At 38.3% G+C, this 19131-nt stretch overlaps 3 protein-coding genes and 1 pseudogene across 3 annotated transcripts; 1 reads left to right on the top strand and 3 right to left on the bottom strand.

Moving 5' to 3' along the window:
* The first annotated feature begins 4983 nt into the window (after positions 1–4983).
* On the top strand, positions 4984–6129 carry LOC104440575 (secoisolariciresinol dehydrogenase). The gene is made up of 2 exons (XM_010053477.2): positions 4984–5074; positions 5299–6129. Exons 1-2 carry the CDS (start codon positions 5037–5039, stop codon positions 6071–6073), a joined length of 813 nt encoding a protein of 270 aa, XP_010051779.2. The 5' UTR covers positions 4984–5036; the 3' UTR covers positions 6074–6129.
* Positions 6130–9288: 3159 nt separating this feature from the next.
* On the bottom strand, positions 9289–12256 carry LOC104440576 (annotated as a pseudogene).
* Positions 12257–12418: 162 nt separating this feature from the next.
* Positions 12419–14859, bottom strand: LOC108958880 (probable 2-oxoglutarate-dependent dioxygenase ANS). The gene is made up of 4 exons (XM_018871765.2): positions 14567–14859; positions 13632–13879; positions 13134–13458; positions 12419–12818 (listed from the first exon to the last, which is right to left on the bottom strand). The coding sequence occupies exons 1-4, from the start codon at positions 14687–14689 to the stop codon at positions 12582–12584; spliced, it is 933 nt and encodes a 310-aa protein (XP_018727310.2). The 5' UTR covers positions 14690–14859; the 3' UTR covers positions 12419–12581.
* Positions 14860–16330: 1471 nt separating this feature from the next.
* On the bottom strand, positions 16331–18916 carry LOC104440577 (protein SRG1). Its single transcript, XM_018870690.2, has 4 exons — positions 18766–18916; positions 17790–18037; positions 17115–17439; positions 16331–16816 (listed from the first exon to the last, which is right to left on the bottom strand). Exons 1-4 carry the CDS (start codon positions 18886–18888, stop codon positions 16580–16582), a joined length of 933 nt encoding a protein of 310 aa, XP_018726235.2. The 5' UTR covers positions 18889–18916; the 3' UTR covers positions 16331–16579.
* Between the last annotated feature and the right edge of the window lie 215 nt (positions 18917–19131).

The raw sequence follows: 19131 nt of genomic DNA on the forward strand, positions 1-19131 counted from the left end.
TCACATGCTGCCAAAAGTCGGAAATGAAGCATACAAAGACTCGTCTCATCTTACACGTGCAAAACCTCTTTAGTGGAAGAAACAAAATAAACAAAGACTCGTCTTGTCTTACATGTGCAAAACCTCTTTATTGATCAACTTTCTATGATCGGGAATCATGCGCAAATGGTTTCGAATTACATCATTCAAGTTGCAATAATCATCAAGCCGAGCCCTGCAAGACCAGCTCATATGCGGTCAAAAGTCGGAAATAAAGCATATTAAATTTGGGGGAGAAGTAGAATAAACAAAGAATTAGTCTCGTCTTGCATGTGCAAAACTCTCCTTACCGATCAACTTTGTGTGATTAGGACTCTTGCGCAAATGGATTAAAATTAAGTAATTCAAGTTGCAACGATCATCAAGCTGAGCCATTGCAAGAACAGTTCATTTGCTCTTGATAGTCAGAAATGAAGCACGCGAAATTTGGGGAAAAGGCAGATTAAACAAAGCCTTTGGCTGACTCTTCCCAATGCATTGCAACAAGACCCTTGAGCTTGCTCATCAACTAATATTTTTCCCGCTCTTTATCTATATAAATTGCCCAAGGAAAGTCGGAGGTCCACGTCTGTCGCATTTCAAAAAAGAGATGCTTGCTTACAAGTTGGCTCTAATACAAATAGTCTTAAATGATCACGAGGTGTGATTAGGACACGCACAAATGTTTTCAAATTTATAAAAATGTTGCTAGGACCAGAATTTGAAGCCTTAGATATGAGAGCTGCGTGCGTACGTTTAATTACGTAATTATCATCAGGCTGAACCATTGCGTGACGTGTTCATATGCTGTCAGAAGTTGGAAAAGAAGCATACAAAATCTGGGTAGAAGTAGAATAAACAAAGACTCATCTTACCTAGAGAAATTATTTAAAAAGTTCTAAACCTATTGTTCGGTGACCTATATAGCTATAACATTTTAATTGTGCCAATTTAATAAACATTTTTCTGTAAATTGTCAATTCAATCATAAATTTTTTAAGTCATGTCAATTTGGTCATTCAATCTAAAACATTTTGATGGTCTACCAATTTAGTATTAAATCTTTTAATGATTTATCAATTTGGTCATTTTGGCCAACTTTGGTAAGAGATTGCTATCGATTATTCTACGTGGTAAGGCCAACGTCAACAAAGACAATTTTTACATTTTTTGAATTTTTTTATAAATATTTTGAATTTTTTTATTTTATTTTTCTTTCATTTTTCCTCTAGCTGGTCACCAAGCCTCGGCAATGACTGGCAATTGACCATTGACAAGGTTCAACCTCACCATTGTTTGGGCAAGGCTCGCCCTCATCAGCCTGGCAAGGTTGACCTCATTAGTGGCAAGGGATGGAGGAGTTGTTTTCTTCGGCTATGGAGTTTGGTTGTACAACCATAGGAATTGCCTCATGCGGTTAACAAGGCCATCTATGTGAACTTGTGTCAGTTGACTTCACATATATGTGGTTGGAAAGGTTTTAATCTCATATACAAGAGAAGCCAATCGAAGATGGGACCTTCAAAGATTTTTAAGGATTTTCAAATTTACTCTATGGCAAATTTTTAAAGATTTTTTTTTCAAAGATTCAAATCCTATCTTAAGATTCACCAAATATATAATGAGATATTTTTATAATTTGAGGATATTTGGAGGATTTTAAATCCCTCTTTAACCTATTCTATCCCAATTTGGATCCGAACAACCAAATATAGGATAAGCCCTTGTGGTCATATGAAACACAGTTAAAAGAGAGCATATACCGATTGGATCACCTATTAACATGGAGCACACAACATCACGACCCACACAAAATGCTTCCACGTTTCCCTAGTGAATATTTGAGCGAGAGGCGAAAAATAACATCAATATTAGAAATAAGCTAATGCCATATCCTAGAGAATATATTATTTGATCAGATTGAGCATGACCTATTTATGTGGCGTAGAATAGACACTCGTGTACTCAATTAGCCTAATCTAAATTCAGATCTAAGAACTAATTAAAAATGTGAAATGCGAGAGGGCATTTCCGAGCTTTTCCTTTTCGAATTATGCACTTTGCAATTTACACCCAATTAATATATACTTGTGAAACAACACGGACTTAACATTTAATAAGCATATGCAACCTCATTAATATACTTGGTCCCTCCCAGTAATTCATAAATTTAAACTATCATCAAGACCATTATCGAGATTATAAAGTGTTTATAGTACCAGAATTTGAGGATTCAGATGTGGGAGGTGTGTACCATGAGCTTACTTACGTAATTCAAGTTCAATTTCTGATAATCATCAAGCTGAGTCATTACATGACGAGTTCATATGCGGTCATAAGTAGAATAAATAAAGACTCATCTACTCGATAGAATAAATAAAGACTCATCTACCTCGTCTTTGTTTAATCATCGAGCTGATCCATTGCAATTCTAGTTCATATGTGGTGAAAAGTTGGAAATTAAGCATATTAAATTTGGGGGAGAAGTAGAATAAACAAAGACTCGTCTCATATTGCATGTGCAAAACCCTCCTTATTGATCAACTTACCATGATCAAGACTCATGCGTGAATGGTTTCTAATTACGTAATTCAAGTTCCAATAACCATCGAGCTGAGCCCTTGCAAGTCTAGTTCACAGGCGGTGAAAAGTCAGAAATTAAGCATATTAAATTCGGGGGAGAAGGAGAATAAGCAAAGACTTGTACCCTCTTTAGTGATCAACTCTCTGTGATTAGTCACTCATGCTTTAAATATGAGAGGTGCGTGCGTAAGCTTAATTACGTAATTATCATCAAGTTGAGCCATTGCGTGATGGGTTCATATGCTGTCAAAAGTCGGAACTGAAGCATACAAAATCTGGGCAGAAGTAAAATAAACAAAGAATTATATTGGGAAAATTATCCAAAAGAATCCTAAACTTATTATACGATGGTTAATTCAATTAGAAACCTTTCAATTATGCTAATTTAGTTGTAAACATTTTTAATGATTTGCCAATTTAGTCATTCTAGCTAATTTTGATTGGAAATCATTGATATTATGCTTTGCTTTATGTTGGTCTCCTTATGCGGTGCGATCGATGTTAACATAAATTTTTGTTTGCATTTTTGTAATTTTTCTGAATTTTTACTATTTTTTATTTTTATTTTTTTGTCACCTTTTCTTTCTTTTTTTCCTTTCCTTCTTCCTTTGGCCAGTTGTTAGGCCTTGGCTATGACTAGCAATTGACCATTGGCAATGCTCAATCTCATCATCACCAGGCGAGGCTCGCCCTCACTAGGCTGGCGAGGTCAACCTCACTAGTGGCCTTAGCAGCCTTGGTTGAGGCTTGGCCTCATCAAATCTAGTGATGGTCAACCCAGGAGGAGATTGCTATCTTTTGAAAAATAAGGGGATTGCAATAAAGCAAGATTTCATCTCTCCACGGAATATGTCATATTGATTGAATATTGTAAAATTCAGTATTCAATTTATTTCCTTACTCCGTTTCTTTTTTCCATTATTATTATTATTATTATTATTATTATTATTATTATTATTATTATTTTATTATTTGTTCTTTGGAGGAACCGCTTTGGCCGATAGCCGCCACGTAAACCCCCAGGTGTTGCTAGCGGGGAAACCACCACCCCGACGCCACGCTTAACTCACCACACGGCACTTCAGCCTCCCTACTTTGCAGGGGTTTTGAACCTTGGCCTCCTCGGTGGAGGACAAAGGATCTACCATTCACCCTGCAACGGCCGGTGGTTCTTTTTTCCATTATTATTTATCTCTTATATCAGCAACAATGTGAAAAATGGCGAGTGATAAAATCTTGACTCTTTTCATTGAATTTTCTTATGCTCATTTCACCGGTAACGATACATATCCTGTCAGCTTTCTTTGTAGTTATCAACGAAGCACAAATGCATGGAAGAGCTCTATCGAGTAGACAACAGAACTACACATAGAAAAAAAGATCATTCAAAGAGAAAAAATTGTATTACGACTTTTTCTCGTATATAAGAGCACATATGAATATCAACATCACTTTACCAAAAAAAAAATATGAATATCAACATCACTGTTTATTTTGCTAATAGATTATACTATCAATATGCCTATCAAAGAACTGTTTTCTAGACCTCAAGCTCTATGTCAACAAGTGGGAGATTGTCTTTATATCTTCGGACGGTTTCTGTGGTACGTTGCCTCCTTAATTAATCTGCAGGAGGCATCTTTAATACGACAGATTCCACAGGCTGGTGAAAGATGCTCCAGGAGGATCAAGCCATTTGATGGATTGGAAAAAAGAACGACCACTAGTTCTTGGGGAACACGTATCAGTTAATATCGGAGGGGGGAAAAGGATCTTATTTCATTAAGGGTAAATATCATAAAAAAAAACTTTAAATTAGTACACATGTGACAAATTTATCCTAAACCAATATATCTATGACAAATTTACCATTCGTTAGTTTCTGTTAAATTTTACCGTTAAGTTGCTAAATTGGATAATACAAGGTAGTTGATGGGTGTAACAGTTTGGGGTTTCACCATAAATATGCATGTTTGTGATTTTTTGTTATATTAATTTATTTTAATGAAACTAACAGAGGCTATATATGTCATGAATATACCAGTTTGAGGTTTTCGGCAATAAAAAAATTAGTTTAGAGTATATTCATCACAGGTATATCAATTTAAGATTTTTTCTTTTTGTGGTCAAAAAATTAGTTTGAGGTAAATTTATTACAAATGTACCAATTTTGATTTCTCGTGGTATTAACCCATTGTATAATATGATATTGACGACCTGGTTTGTTTGGGATGACGTTCGCACGCCAAGGGTGGCCCCTGATCTTTCATTATCCATTAAATTATACATTGAATCCTGTGGCTCAATGGGAGTAGGTTAAGTCTCCACCCCCAAAAGTCTATATAACAAGAAGGTTCGGGTTCGATTGTTGTCACTGATCATACGAAAGCCCCCTTGCTAGTAGCTAAGCCTTATTCGAAACAATCTTTCAAACCATGGCGACCACAACACTCCTCCCCCAGGAAGCACGAAGGTATTCCTCTTTTGCTCTCGGACTTACGTCCAAAGAGATTCTTTCTAAACGATGAGAAAATTTGCCATTCATGTGGCTTTGGCAACGTGCGTGCGATTGAAAGATGTTGGAAATTACGTTTTAAGAGTAGAGCTTTGCTCATCAAAGCTGGAAATGCTCTCGTTTTCGTTTCTTTTGTTCATGTGAAACTAGATTGTGTGGCTCATTAGCACAAGGTTTTGCAGACTGGAGGGAAAGGTGGCAGTGATCACAGGTGGGGCGGGCGGCATAGGAGAATCGACCGCGAGGCTCTTCTCGAAGCATGGGGCTAAAGTCATTATAGCCGACATTCGCGACGACTTGGGCAAGTCTGTGTGTGTGGATCTGGGGGCCGAGACTGCATCCTTTGTGCATTGCGATGTATCAATCGAGTCCGATGTTGAAAACGCTATTGCCACTGCGGTCGACAAGTTTGGAAAGCTGGACATAATGGTGAACAATGCTGCGATCAGTGACCCGCTCAAGGCCAACATATTGGACAATGACAAGGCCGACTTTGAGAGGGTGATCAGCGTGAACTTGACGGGTGTCTTCTTAGGGACCAAGCACGCTGCTCGAGCCATGATCCCGTCGCGGAGCGGAAGCATAATCAATGTCGGGAGCGTCAGCTCGAGCGTGGGCGGGGTGGCGTCCCACGCGTACACCAGCTCCAAGCACGCCGTCGTGGGCCTCACACGGAACGTGGCCTCGGAGCTCGGGCGATACGGGATTCGCGTTAACTGTCTCTCACCTTATTTCATTCTGACTCCATTGACAAAGGAGTTCTTCAAAATCGACGAGAATGCAGGAGTCCGAGTGTATTCTAACTTGGATGGGGTGAGTCTACAGGAAGAAGATGTGGCGAAGGCTGCTGTGTATCTGGGGAGTGACGAGTCCAAATACGTCAGTGGCCAGAATCTGGCGGTGGATGGAGGTTTCACCACCATCAATCCCGCCTTTGGATTGTTTGCTCGTGCTTAAATCATCTCCTCTTCATACCAGTATTATTGTACCCTCCACTTTGTACCTTGTAACGAATAAAGAAGTCTTGAATATCATGTTCATATTGAAAGGAAATCAAAAGGTTTCAAATTCCAAAAGAGCTCAAATCTGGAAGTCGAGATGAAACCTAGTCTGATAGTTGCACCATTTTTTGGATTTAGGTAAATTAATGGAGTACATTCTCAACATTGATCCTAGGTCTTAGACATATTTTATAATCAAGTTATATTAGAGGATGAACTATTTGTTAAGAAATGATGTAGGAAACTGTTGGATCTTGTAATTCAAGTCTAATGCGAGGGGAAGAAATTACTAGGGAAATCAATGATGACCAATAATTACTAGGGAAATCAATAATGTGTATAAGTTTGGGGATTTTCGTGGTATTAATTTTAAAAATAAAGCCTTTTCTCTCTACTCTGTTGAGCCTATTTCTTTCACAGTTTATAGGAAATTAAAAAATGACTTATACAAGGCATACCGTCGGTCTAAAATGTTTTTTACATGAGCAGTCATGAAATGGAAAATTTCACTTATTAATGGAATTAGGTGCTAAGTCACCAAAATTAGAAATTATACATATGTCAGCATCTTCGTGTAATGATGTTTTTAACACCGTCAATGATCAAATAAGAATTCATAAAATAAAGAGAAAAATTGCTGAAAATAAGGAGATGTGTCACCAAAGGAGAGGGCCTAACAAATCAGCTCCTTATTGACTTCTCCAAAGTGCACCGATACATCTTGATTCTTAAATTACACGTAAGGTGGTTACGTGAGATTGCTTGCTATGTTTTTCTTTATTGAGAGCTAGTATAATGTAGCTGCACTTCCTAACAGTGAATCTGTCTATTTTTAACTCTCGCCTCATCACATACTATATGTCACCCTAAGATTTTTGCATGATTGCAAACAGAGGCCTTTGGCTGAGTTTTCCGAATTCATTGCATCAAGACACATGACCTTCCTCATTAACTATTCTTTTATCTAGTCTTTATTTATTTTATTTTTTATTTGTAATTTGACCAAGGAAAGTGAGGAAAATTATCCAATCAATCCCGAACCTATTATACATATGTTAATTCATTTTTAAACTTTTCAATTTTACCAATTTGGTCATAAACCTTTATGTGAGATTCTAATATAGTCTTTTCGATTGATTTTTGCCAGAAATCGCTGACGTGATTGTTTAGTCATCGCCGGCCATTTTACATGGTACACTATCAAGTTAGCGATTTGGTGAAAGTTGCCCACCTGCCGTCGCCTGTTGTTAGTTGCTGCACCTGCCTCTGCCACCACCCGCCGTTAGCAGCCGCCGGCCATTGGTTCCCTTTGTTGCTGTCTACCTGTTGCTCTGCGAGAGGGAGAATTGTTGTGTCATTATCAAACGAATTTCTATTCCGAGAGCAGAAATTTTGTGTCATTATCAAATGCATATTTTTACTTAGAAACTCATCTAAGGAATATAAAAATTTTATTTCTAAAACAGAATGGTTATTACTCGTGTTCTACAATCTATACAATCTCTAATTGTAGGCACATTTTCTCCGATTCCTATGCATAATTTTCTTTATATTTATTATGTTTCAGCATTTAAGTTTATTTTTTCATATATATTTAGATAATCTCATTGCTTAAATAAATAAATAAAGAATTTAAAAAAAGAATTTTGATTGCATTTAGTCGTTTCACGCATTACATGAATAGAATTAGATTAGTTCCTAGCATTGCTAGTTTCAGACTATTGCATTTCATTTATTAGACTATTATTCCGTTTACTTTTATGCATAGCTCACTAGACCTTGTCTCGGGTTTTCATAATAAGGCATTTGTATAATTTTGCCCGCCATGGCTCGGGTTACTTCTTCTTTTCCGTTCTTTTTTCAGCTTCGTTCTTATTATCGATCGTTTCATTTTCTTCTGAGGGCACTTATGCTTGATTATATAGATTGGTATGTCTAAGAAAATATTTTAAAAAATTGAAAAAGATTGGATGAAACAATGTTTTATTCACTTACTATGAATATAATAAAATAAAAAAGATTGAAAAAGAAGAAGAAAAAAACCTCGCGAGCCATTGATGGCGTTGGATCAAACGAGAGATGAGCTTCTGTGTGACCGAGCTTTTGTGGACTAGACTAGCCACAGAGAGAGAGAAGAGAGAGGGAGAGAGATAAATAGCATATAGGGTTTATGACCCCTGTAATCATTAAATGATCTTGTGTGTCTTTATATTCCATCTCTTTTTCGAATTTTCCTAGGAACCGTTCAAGGGTAAGGGATCGATTCTTTCTGTAATGTCTTGTTCTTTTAAATATTTTCAGGGTGAAACTGCTTAAGTCATGTCTCATATGCGAGTAACATGAATCTTCTCAATTTGTCCCTTTGATTCTTGGAAAGCCATGGATCATGCATTCACAATAGAACCATGCATCCTTTCCAGGTTCGTTCACGGACCACATCAGATGCAGGGAAGCATCAACGTTAAAGCATAAATAAATAAATAAATAAATAAGCCAGATGGAACAAGATTATGTCCAGTCCAGAAAACTGAGGCTTTGGTCTACATTTCACACCCGCAGTATCTGCTGTTTTAACCATAATGCGGTTGCTGTTTGATTAATCGACGTACGTAGGCAAATCACCACAGTAGTTCATAGTAAAAAAAGCGTGCCCTTTATTTACTCATTCTGTACAAGGCTAAGGATAATCATTTTTCTAGAGCTTCACTTGAAGTTGCCTAGAAATATTCATTCTATCCTCCGCTGCACTAATCTATTATACTCTGAAACTTTTTACAGCAGATGATCTGGGGCGACTCCGGTGCCTTATCTCTTAACTTTCTAAATCACTCGAAAGGAATGTTTATTAAAGATCACTATTTATTGCCGGGTATATGGAAAGAAAGGGAGGCGTGAACTTTTCAACACTTCGCGACCGATCCTCAAGCTAAGCTGCATCGATTATTATTGTTGTTGATGACGAATCTGACCCGAGAACAAGCCAGAAATGGCGGGGGTCTACTGGATGTCGATGCTTGTGCAAATCAGGTCGCCATCCTCATGGAATAGCATGTACTTAGGATGCTGTGATGCTGTACTTGGGAAGTAAAAGAAAGGACTCGAAGTATATTTTGAATTTCATTAGTAGATGCAGAGGTTCTTGTACCCCCACTGGTTACTAGGCATTGTCTGAACAATAACCTCCTTATATAGAATACAAAACAATGGTTCATGTTCAGGTTTAGACTTTAAAGAACATGCATTCTAGATAATCAGTCAAATCCGAACTTCCTCGAGTACCACCCTTGCCTTTTTGAAAACATTCGTAGTTGAAAGCAGCGAAGTTTCTGACATTTCTGTATAACCTCGACCTTGTCTCGTCAATGAGGCAATCCACTGGTCCAATCTCTTTTTCTGCCTCCGGCTCACTAAACAGGGCAAACGATAACCTCAATTTGTTCACATTCGTCAATACTCTATGCACCGGGCTCTTGAATATCCCATTTGTCATTATCTGCAAATTCACCACCAACCCAATCGTACTTGAGATAATGATACGAACACTTTGTGCAAAAATCTGAAATGACCTAGGCAGAATAACAATGAATAAACTCTAACTTTGGTTGACCTCTGTTCCAAACTGCATTTTTCTGTTGACATGAATAGAAAGGGGTTAATTGAAGTAGAATCCACTAAAATGACGGAAAACATCGGCAAATTAATTCCATGCACTCTTCATATTGTTTCCAACTATGCAGAATCCTATACCTATGACAACTAAACAGGAATTGATCTTGAACGCAAAATCCATTGCTTTACCTGCATCTGATCACCCAAATTGACCACAAGAGCGTCAGGGATAACAGGAACAGTGTACCAAGCACCATCTTTTAGGACTTGGAGGCCTTCGACTTCCCTGTCTTGCAGAAGAACTGTGATCCCTGATCTGTCTTGAATGAGGTTTGACACCAACGACTTTGGTCCTGGAAGAGGGTGGGTAGAAGTTGAACCTCACTTGCATTATCGGCAGGTCTCCAAACTGGTTCAAGAAGCCGGTCTCTTCCAACTTGAGCGACCTCGCCATGGCCTTGGAAAGATGATTCATCATCAATTTCACCTTGGGGGTATATTCATGCAAGATTTCACTGTCCGTCATAATGAGAGAAAAAGAATGAACATAAGTAAATCACTGGATAATAAATCATAAATAGAACGAGCAGTCATGTAATATCATTCCGTTGCGAATTAGACCGTTGATTATTTACAACTGCAGTTTTGGTCCATCAACTAACAAAATAGAAAAAGGCCAAGACATATACGAAAAATCAGAAGGATTTTCAGGCCAAAGATTGAGCCTCCTTTGATCTTCGGGAAACACTCTAAGAAACAGGCGATAGCAACAGTCTCTGATTCGGTTTTCGGTCATGACCAAGTCACTGCCATATCCTTCAACCTCGTTTGACGCTCATGAGCATTTTCGTTTCTCTTCATTTGGTAGTGCAAAGAACTGTTTAGCGACTTTGCGTACTTTGTCAAGATATCTAACAGACATTCCATGACAATAGCCTGAGAATTTAGAAACTCTGATCAGTTGAAATCTCTTATACGTAGTTAAAAATCAGCACAAATTTATTTATCTCAACATTGTCTCAGAAACATATGAATCAACACCTAGTAGTAGCCCTATTAATTTTATCATTGGTGAATCGAGTGATCCATATATGCAACTGATCCACTCACCCCACACTGGTGGAAAACCAACATAACAGAAAGAAAAACAATTAAGCTGAAAATTACTAATCATTAATCAAAAGAACAAATTAACATCAGAAAGGGGAAATCTAGTTGTGGTCGATTCTTCAACTGCATTACAGTTCTTCAGCAGTTAGGGCAGTTTTCTACCAGTTAACAACTTACGTAAAAGAAAAATTTTGGAGATGCAATTTAGGTATAAGAAATGTAACTTACTGAATGGCATTGAATCGACAGTGAGATTTACCTGAAGACCATGAAGAATCCATGGCAAAGTTACAATATCAAAGCGACCCACTAGTAGTTGATGCAACACAAAAGGAAGCAACACCCACTTAATTTTTCAACATCTTTAAGGTTGAATCAGTCGGAGTGTACTATAATCCATCGTTAACATCACCCAATTCCCACTTGCAAGCTTCTTCGTAACTGAGATAAACATAACCATAAAGACAAAACTATTCTGAACAAGCACGAAACAGATTACAGAGATAGAAACCTGGTAGCATCCACAAGAGCTGAATTGAACTGAGTTTTTGTAGTTCATCTTCTGAGGACAAAAGGCTGATATCAATCTTTGGGAATGTCACTGGAACATCACTGTCTGTTTCACAAACCATCGTAAGTTCTACTGTGAGAGGGAGAGAGAGACCTCGGTCTTGCTTTTTGGTGGTTTGATTTTGATGGGAAAGAGTTGGTGAGAAGGAGCTTAATTGTACTTGTCTTGAATGATGGATAAAGAACTTCAGACTGGCAAAAGACACCATCTCTCATTCTCAATGTTTCATGTGTAGAGGAACACAAGGGACCTGCCATGCATAAATATTCTCCCTAATCTTGATTTCGTTATCTTGGATTCATCGGGGCATGTAAAGAAACCTAAAAAATTCTGTCGACCATTACAATCTTTAATGAGAAAACTTTTTGTGGACAGATATTGACACTTTTCTTCTCATTTCATGCTTCTTCATGTTCAGAACACTAGCAGCAAATTGAGAGGTTGTCCACATCTATAGTAAATACATCAAGAATTAAAACCTTGATTGGGGTTTTTGCTGAGATCTAGCAGTCGTGGAACAGGATGAAAATTTACAATCTCAGTATCCTTTAATAAAGCTACACATACGAAATTTTATGAGGCGAATTTTAGTGAACATCAAACTGTCAAGGCCGGCCTATTGTCTCATATTTTGTATACTGCATAAGATTAATGATGACGACTGTTGACACCATAATTCAGAAACAATTACTTTCAAGCTACATGGAAACCACAACTATACTGAGCTTCTTGCGTCCACATTGTCACTGCATAAGGAATGTTCATTAAAGATCATTATTAATTGCTGAGGTATATGGAAAGAAAGGGGGGAGTAAAGTTTTCAACACTACGATAGCCGATCCTCAAGCTACACTGCATTGATTATAATTGTTGTTGATGAATGTTGCGTGAGAACAAACCAGAAACAGCAGCAGGCAACTGGATGCCGATGATTGCGCAAATCAGGTCGCCATTCACATGGAATGGCATGTACTTATGATGCTGTGATGCTGTACTTGGGAAGTAGAAGAAAGGAGGACTTGAATTATATTTTGAATTCCATTAGGTTGATGCAGAGGCTCTTGTACCTCCACTGGTTACTAGGCATTGTCTGAAAAATAACCTTATATAGAATACAAAACAATGGCTCATGTTCAGGTTTAGACTTTAAGGCACATGCATTCTAGACAATCAGTCAAATCTGAACTTCCTCGAGTGCCACCTTGCCTTTTTGAAAACATTCATAGTTGAAAGCAGCGAAGTTTCTGACACTTCTGTATAACCTAGGCCTTGTCTCGTCGATGAGGCAATCCACTGGTCCAATCTCTTTTTCTGCCTCCGGCTCACTAAACAGGGCAACTGATAACCTCAGTTTGTTCGCATTTGTCAATACTCTATGCACTGGGCTCTTGAATATCCCATTTGTCATTATCTGCAAATTCACCACCAATTCAATTGTACTTGACATAATGATACTACAAATAACAAGAGCTCTCGAACAGTTTGTGCAAAAATCTGAATTGACCTAGGGAGAATAACAATGAATAAACTTGAAATTTGGTTGCCCTCTGCTCTAAACTGCATTTTGCTGTTGACATGAATAGAAAGGGGTTGGCTCAGGTAGAATCCACCAAAATGACAGCAAACTGCTCCCAGGCATTCTAAATATTGTTTTGAACTATGCAGAATCGTAAACCAAAAACAACTGAGAAGGAATTGATTTTGAATGCAAAATTTATTGCTTTACCTGCATCTGATCACCCAGATTGACCACAAGAGCGTCAGGGATAACGGGAACAGTGTACCAAGCACCATCTTTTAGGACCTGGAGGCCTTCGACTTCCCTGTCTTGCAGAAGAACTGTGATTCCTGATCTGTCTGAATGAGGTTTGACACCAAAGACTTCGGTCCTGGAAGAGGGCGGGTAGAAGTTGAACCTCACTTGCATCACCGACTGGTCTCCGAACTGGTTCAAGAAGCTGTTCTCTTCCAACTTGAGCGACCTCGCCATGGCCTTGGAAAGATGATTCATCATCGATTTCACCTTGAGGGCATATTCATGCAAGATTTCACTGACCATCATAATGAGAGAAAAGAATGAATAGAAGTAAATCACGAGATAATAAATCATAAATGGAACGAGTAGTCATGTAATATCATTCTATTGCTAATTAGACTGTTGATTATTTACAACTGCAGTTTTGGTCCATCAACTAACAAAATAAATAGAGAGCAAGACATATACGAAAAATCAGAGGGATTTTCAGGCCAAAGATTGAGCCTCCTTTGATCTTCGGGAAACACTCTAAGAAACAGGCGACAGCAACAGTCTCTGATTTGGTTTTCGGTCACAACCAAGTCACTGCCATATCCTTCAACCTCGTTTGAAGCTCGTGAGCATTTCTGTTTCTCTTCATCTGGCAGCGCGAAGAACTCTTTAGCAACTTCACGCACTTTATCAAGATATCCAACAGACATTCCGTGACCGATTGCCTGAGAATTTAGAAGCTGATCAGTTGAGATCTCTCATATGTCATTAAACATAAGCACAAATTTATTGATCTTAACATTTTCTGGGAAACATATGAATCAACAACCAAGTAGTAGCCAAATTATTTTTATCATTGGCCAATCGAGTGATCCATATATGCAACTGATCCACTCACCCCAAACCGGTGTAAAACCAAAATAACTAAAAGAAAAACAATTAAGCTGAAAATTACTAATCATTAATCGAAAGAACAAATTAACGTCAGAAAGGGGAAATCTAGTTGTGGTCCATTCTTCAACTGCATTACAGTTCTTGAGCAATTAGGGCAATTTTCTACCATTTAACAACTTACATAAAAGAACAATTTTTGAGATGCAATTTAGGTATAAGAAGTGTAACTTACCGAATGGCATTGACTCGACAGTGAGATTTGACTGAAGACCATGAAGAATCTATGGCGAAATCACATTAGCAAAGCAACCCACTAATAGTTATGGACTCGACACCAAAAGGAAGCAACACCCACTAATTTTTCAAAATCTTCAGTGGTGAATCGGTGCAAATATACTATAGGCCGTCACTAATATCACCCATTTCCCGCTTGCAAGCTTCTTTGTACCTCAGATAAACAGAACCATAAACACAAAACTACTCTGAACATGCACGAAACAGATTGCAGAGGTGGAAACCTGGAAGCATCCACAAGAACTGAGGATTGAGCTGAGTTTCTGAAGCCCATCTTCGGTGGACGGAAGGCTGATGTCAATGACTGGGAATTTCACTGGAACGCCAACATCTGCTTCACAAGCCATCACAAGTTCTTATCTGAGTGGTAGAGAGAGATCTTGCTTCTGGTGGGTTCGAATTTGATGAGCAAGAGCTGGTGAGAAGGCGCTTACTTATGCTTGATCTTGCTTTATGGTGGTTCGATTGTTGTTGTAACATTAACGTGAAAACTGATCATATCTTGCCACTAACTTTTTTTTTCCCCTTTCTATGGCAGACTTCGCTAACCCATAAAATAAAGGTAAATATTCCATTATTTTCTCACGAGAAAAGTTCTAAAAAAAAGAGTCTAAAATATCCTTATTTTTACAACTAAAAACTTGAAATGGACTTTATTTCAAATAAGAGTTTGAAGTGGCCTTAATTATTTCAAATAAAGGCCATCAAATAAGGGCTTAACCTTGCAAGTCACCAACCGGCTAAATTTTCCAACTAATCAAGGATATTTTTGTCTAAATATTCTTTTTTTTTTCTTTTCCGGCGTCAACCAACAACTACTAGCAAAAGTTGATGAGGGCTCGACAACAGCCGGTGAGGGGTGAGGCCACCCTTGCGAGTTGCTAGTGGGGGTTGTCGAGCCCTCGCCTGGGGTAGGTAAGAGCCGACTTCACAGGTGCTTGTGAGGGGCGGCCTCCCAGGGCAAGTGTAGCCTTGCCCAAGCAAGGTCATCCCTCAACTATGGCTAGTGTGAATGGCCCTTGCTGAATGGGGGCGAGGACGACCCTTGTCAGCCCTTTATGAGCATCATTGGTGGCCAAAGAGGAAGAAGAAGAATGGGGAAAAAATGAAAAAAATGAAAAAAAAAAAAAAGGAAAATGATAACTACCAAAAATACCATTGATCACTACTTCATATATTTATTTGAAATAACAAAATTGTTTCAAACTCTTATTTAAAACAAAATTCGTTTTATGTTTTTATTTGAGAAAATAATAATATTTAAGGCTTTTATTTGAAATAAAGTTCACTTTGAATTTTTATTTGAAAAATAGATAGCACTTCAAGCTTCTTCTTTTTTTGAAATTTTTCACTTTTTCTATAGTGGCCCCTTTTTGGAATTATCTTTTCTCCTGCAGTGGCATGGAGCTTTTTCTCATATATCTCTTTCTTGGTTTGCTTTGGATTACTGGGCAGTCCTCATTTTGAGCAACCCGGAAAATCCTCTGAGATTTCGTGCACGGCTCAAACTCATGACGCGATTTAACAATTTTAGTGAGAAAGAGTTGGTGAGGAGAATCTTATCTGTACTTGTCTGGAATAGATGATGAAAGGACTTCAGGCTGGCAAAAGAGACCATTTCTCTCACTCTCAATATTCCTCATGTGGAGGAACACAGGGGACCCACCATGCATAAATTTGCTTCCTAACCTTCAATTCATTATCTTCGATTCATCAGTGCATGTAAAGAGACGTGGACATTTTGTCAGTCATTGCAAGCTTTAATGAGAGACCTTTTTGTGGACAGACATTGACACGTTGCTTCTTATTTCATGCTTCTTAAGGTTCAGCAAACTACCAGCAAGTTGAGAGCTTGTCTGCATCGATAGAAAATACATTAGGGTTTAAAAACCTTGAGTGAGGTCATTGCTCACGTCTAGCAGTTGTGGGGGACGAAAATTCATTATTCCAATATCTTTATACGGTAAATTTTAGTGAACATCTAGTCATTAAGGCTGGAGTACCGTCTCATAGGTTGTCTCATTACATATATTGATTATGATTATTGATGACATTACAGCTTTGATAACAATTGTCCTGTGGCTATGTTTCTTTCACTCTACTGAGAAACCACAACATTATTGAGCATCTTGTGTCCACATTTGCCACTTCTGATGCTTATTTAGGGCACAAAACTAGCACTCAGTTTCATGCCATGTACACCAACATGCATCCTAGACAGCAGATATTGGAATAAGTCAAATTCGAAGTTCCTCGAGTGAATCCTTTCCTTTCTGGAAGCACTCGTAGTTGAAAGCCGCAAAGTTCCTGACACTTCTATATAACCTCGGCCTCGTGTGGCTGACTAAGTGGTCGACCGGTCCGATCTCCTTCTCTGCCTCTGGCTCATCAAACACAGCGATTGACATCCTCAACTTGTTTGCATTCGTCGATACTCTGTGTAAGGGGCTCTTGAACATCCCATTGGTCATTACCTGCAGATCTTGTCCCCAATCAAATTCACTAACGTAGTAAAGACTGGGATATCTAGGAAAGTTTATGCTACATACTCATAGGCTAGGTCAATGCTTATTAATCCTCATAATTTCGACATTCAACAAATTCCATGCCTATATCTAATGAAATGAATATACATAGTGACAATCACTTCCGCAGTGAGGAAAGCGCACACAGTTGCTCCAATGATAGATGTCCAACGCCAATGTTTGCATTTTCAGACCCAACTGATGCAACTTTCTCGATATTTTCCTTACAATGATGCAGAATGCGTACCTGCATCAGACCACCCAGATTGATGACGAGAGCGTGGGGAATAATGGGAACCGTGTGCCACATGCCATCCTTGAGGACTTGAAGGCCTTCCACTTCTTTGTCCTGCAAAAGGACGGTGATTGCCGATCTGTCTAAATGAGGTTTGGCGCCAAAAACTCCAGCCCTGGAGCATGCCGGATAGAAGTTGAACCTTACTTCCAACACCGGCCGGTCTCCAAACTGATCCAAGAAGCTGTTCTCTTCCAACTTGAGTGACCTCGCCATCGCCTTAGAAAGATCATTCATCACTGATCTTATCTTGAGAGTATACTCGTGCAAGGTTTCACTGTCAATAAGAAAGACAAGAAAGAATGAACAAATTTAAATCACGGTATATAACATCATTATGGAATAAAGCAGTCATGCAATATCATTCTATTGCTGCTAAGACTCGCAAATTTCGCATCTTACTTGTCCAGACTTTTGGGTAGGTTGTTCTTCTGTGTTTCTCTATTTTAACGAAGCAACATATTCACTTCTTTTGAGACAATATTTTTGGATAGCACTGACCTTATGCAATTGTGTTGATGTAGCGAGGAATTCATAGAGAAACAGAAGCGTTTCATTTTCCATGAGTATTTACAATTGCAATTTTGGTACATGAAACAACAAGTTGGCAATTGCCTTTGGACATACCTGAGGTCAGCAGGATTTTCGGGCCAAAGATTCATCCTCCTTTGATCTTCTGGGAGTACTTTCAGAAACAAGCGATAGCAACAGTCCTTAACTTGGTTCTCATTTACAACCAAGTCATCTCCATACCCTTCAGCCTCATTCGAAGCTCGTGAATATTTCTGTTTCTCTTCAACTGGCAATGCAAAGAACTGTTGAGCAACTTCACGCACTTTGTCAAGATAGTCAATCGATATTCCGTGACCCACAGCCTAACATTTTGAAAACTCTGATCAAATTCAAAGCTCTAGCATATCTTTATAGGGAAAAAACAACTGCCAGTACCATCGATTGATGAATACACGTCTCCACAATTAGTTTTCAGAAAAAGGGAAACTATGGAACCCAATAATGTGCAAAAGAAAATGCAGGAGACTAAACTCAAGACTTCTTAAGCGTGCAACGACCATGCAACCGTTTGTTTTAAATTTTGAGCAGTCAGACTTCACTGAGAATTTTAAATCATTGTATAGCAATAAGGAGCAACTGATAACTTAGCCGCCTAACATAGAAAAGGTTTTATTTTCCTCGGGACATCAAAAGAACAAGGGTTTCAGTAAAAGTCTATGTTTTGTAGCTTAAAAAAGAAAGGAAGGTACCGAAAAAGGAGAAAACTAATAAACGTGTAAGGGAGATTAATTAAGGTGGAACGCTTATTGAATGTAGCTCATCTGCAGTGAGGTTGTTTCAATCATTTAACAATGTAAGTGAAGGAAATATTTCTCCGAAATTGGAATGTGTGGCAAATTTAAGCGTGTGACCTTCCAAAGGAATTGCATCTGTCATGGTTCATGACATCCACTAAGGATGTAAATACTAATGGCATCATATATATCACTATCATCATCTAATCTTTTGCGCTTGATGTTATAAATGTAACTATAAAGATAAACAAAGAGACTAGTCTGAAAAAGCATGGAAATATTTCAGAAACTGTGACCTGGAAGCAACCACAAGAGCTGATAACTGACTTCAGTTTCTGAAGTTCATCTTCTGAGGAGAGAAGGCTAATGTCGACCACTGGAAATGTCACAGAATCTGCATTTTCTGTTTCACAAGCCATGATAATTAATGCTGTGTGAGGAAGAGGGCGGGGCTGCTGATGATTAGGAATTTCTGAAGAAAGATTCTATTTGTACTTGTTTTGTTCAGAAAAGTCAAACCGGCAAAGTGCCATGTTTCACTCTCATTGTTTCACATGTGGAGGAGCAAAGAGGTCCCACCAGAAATAACTTGCGATATTATCTTGGAATTGTTTCTTGGATTAATGAATGTGAAGAAACTGGATTTCAGAGCGGAACTGTTT

Source organism: Eucalyptus grandis, chromosome 3 (genome assembly GCF_016545825.1).
Source record: "Eucalyptus grandis isolate ANBG69807.140 chromosome 3, ASM1654582v1, whole genome shotgun sequence".
Taxonomy (NCBI): Eukaryota; Viridiplantae; Streptophyta; class Magnoliopsida; order Myrtales; family Myrtaceae; genus Eucalyptus; species Eucalyptus grandis.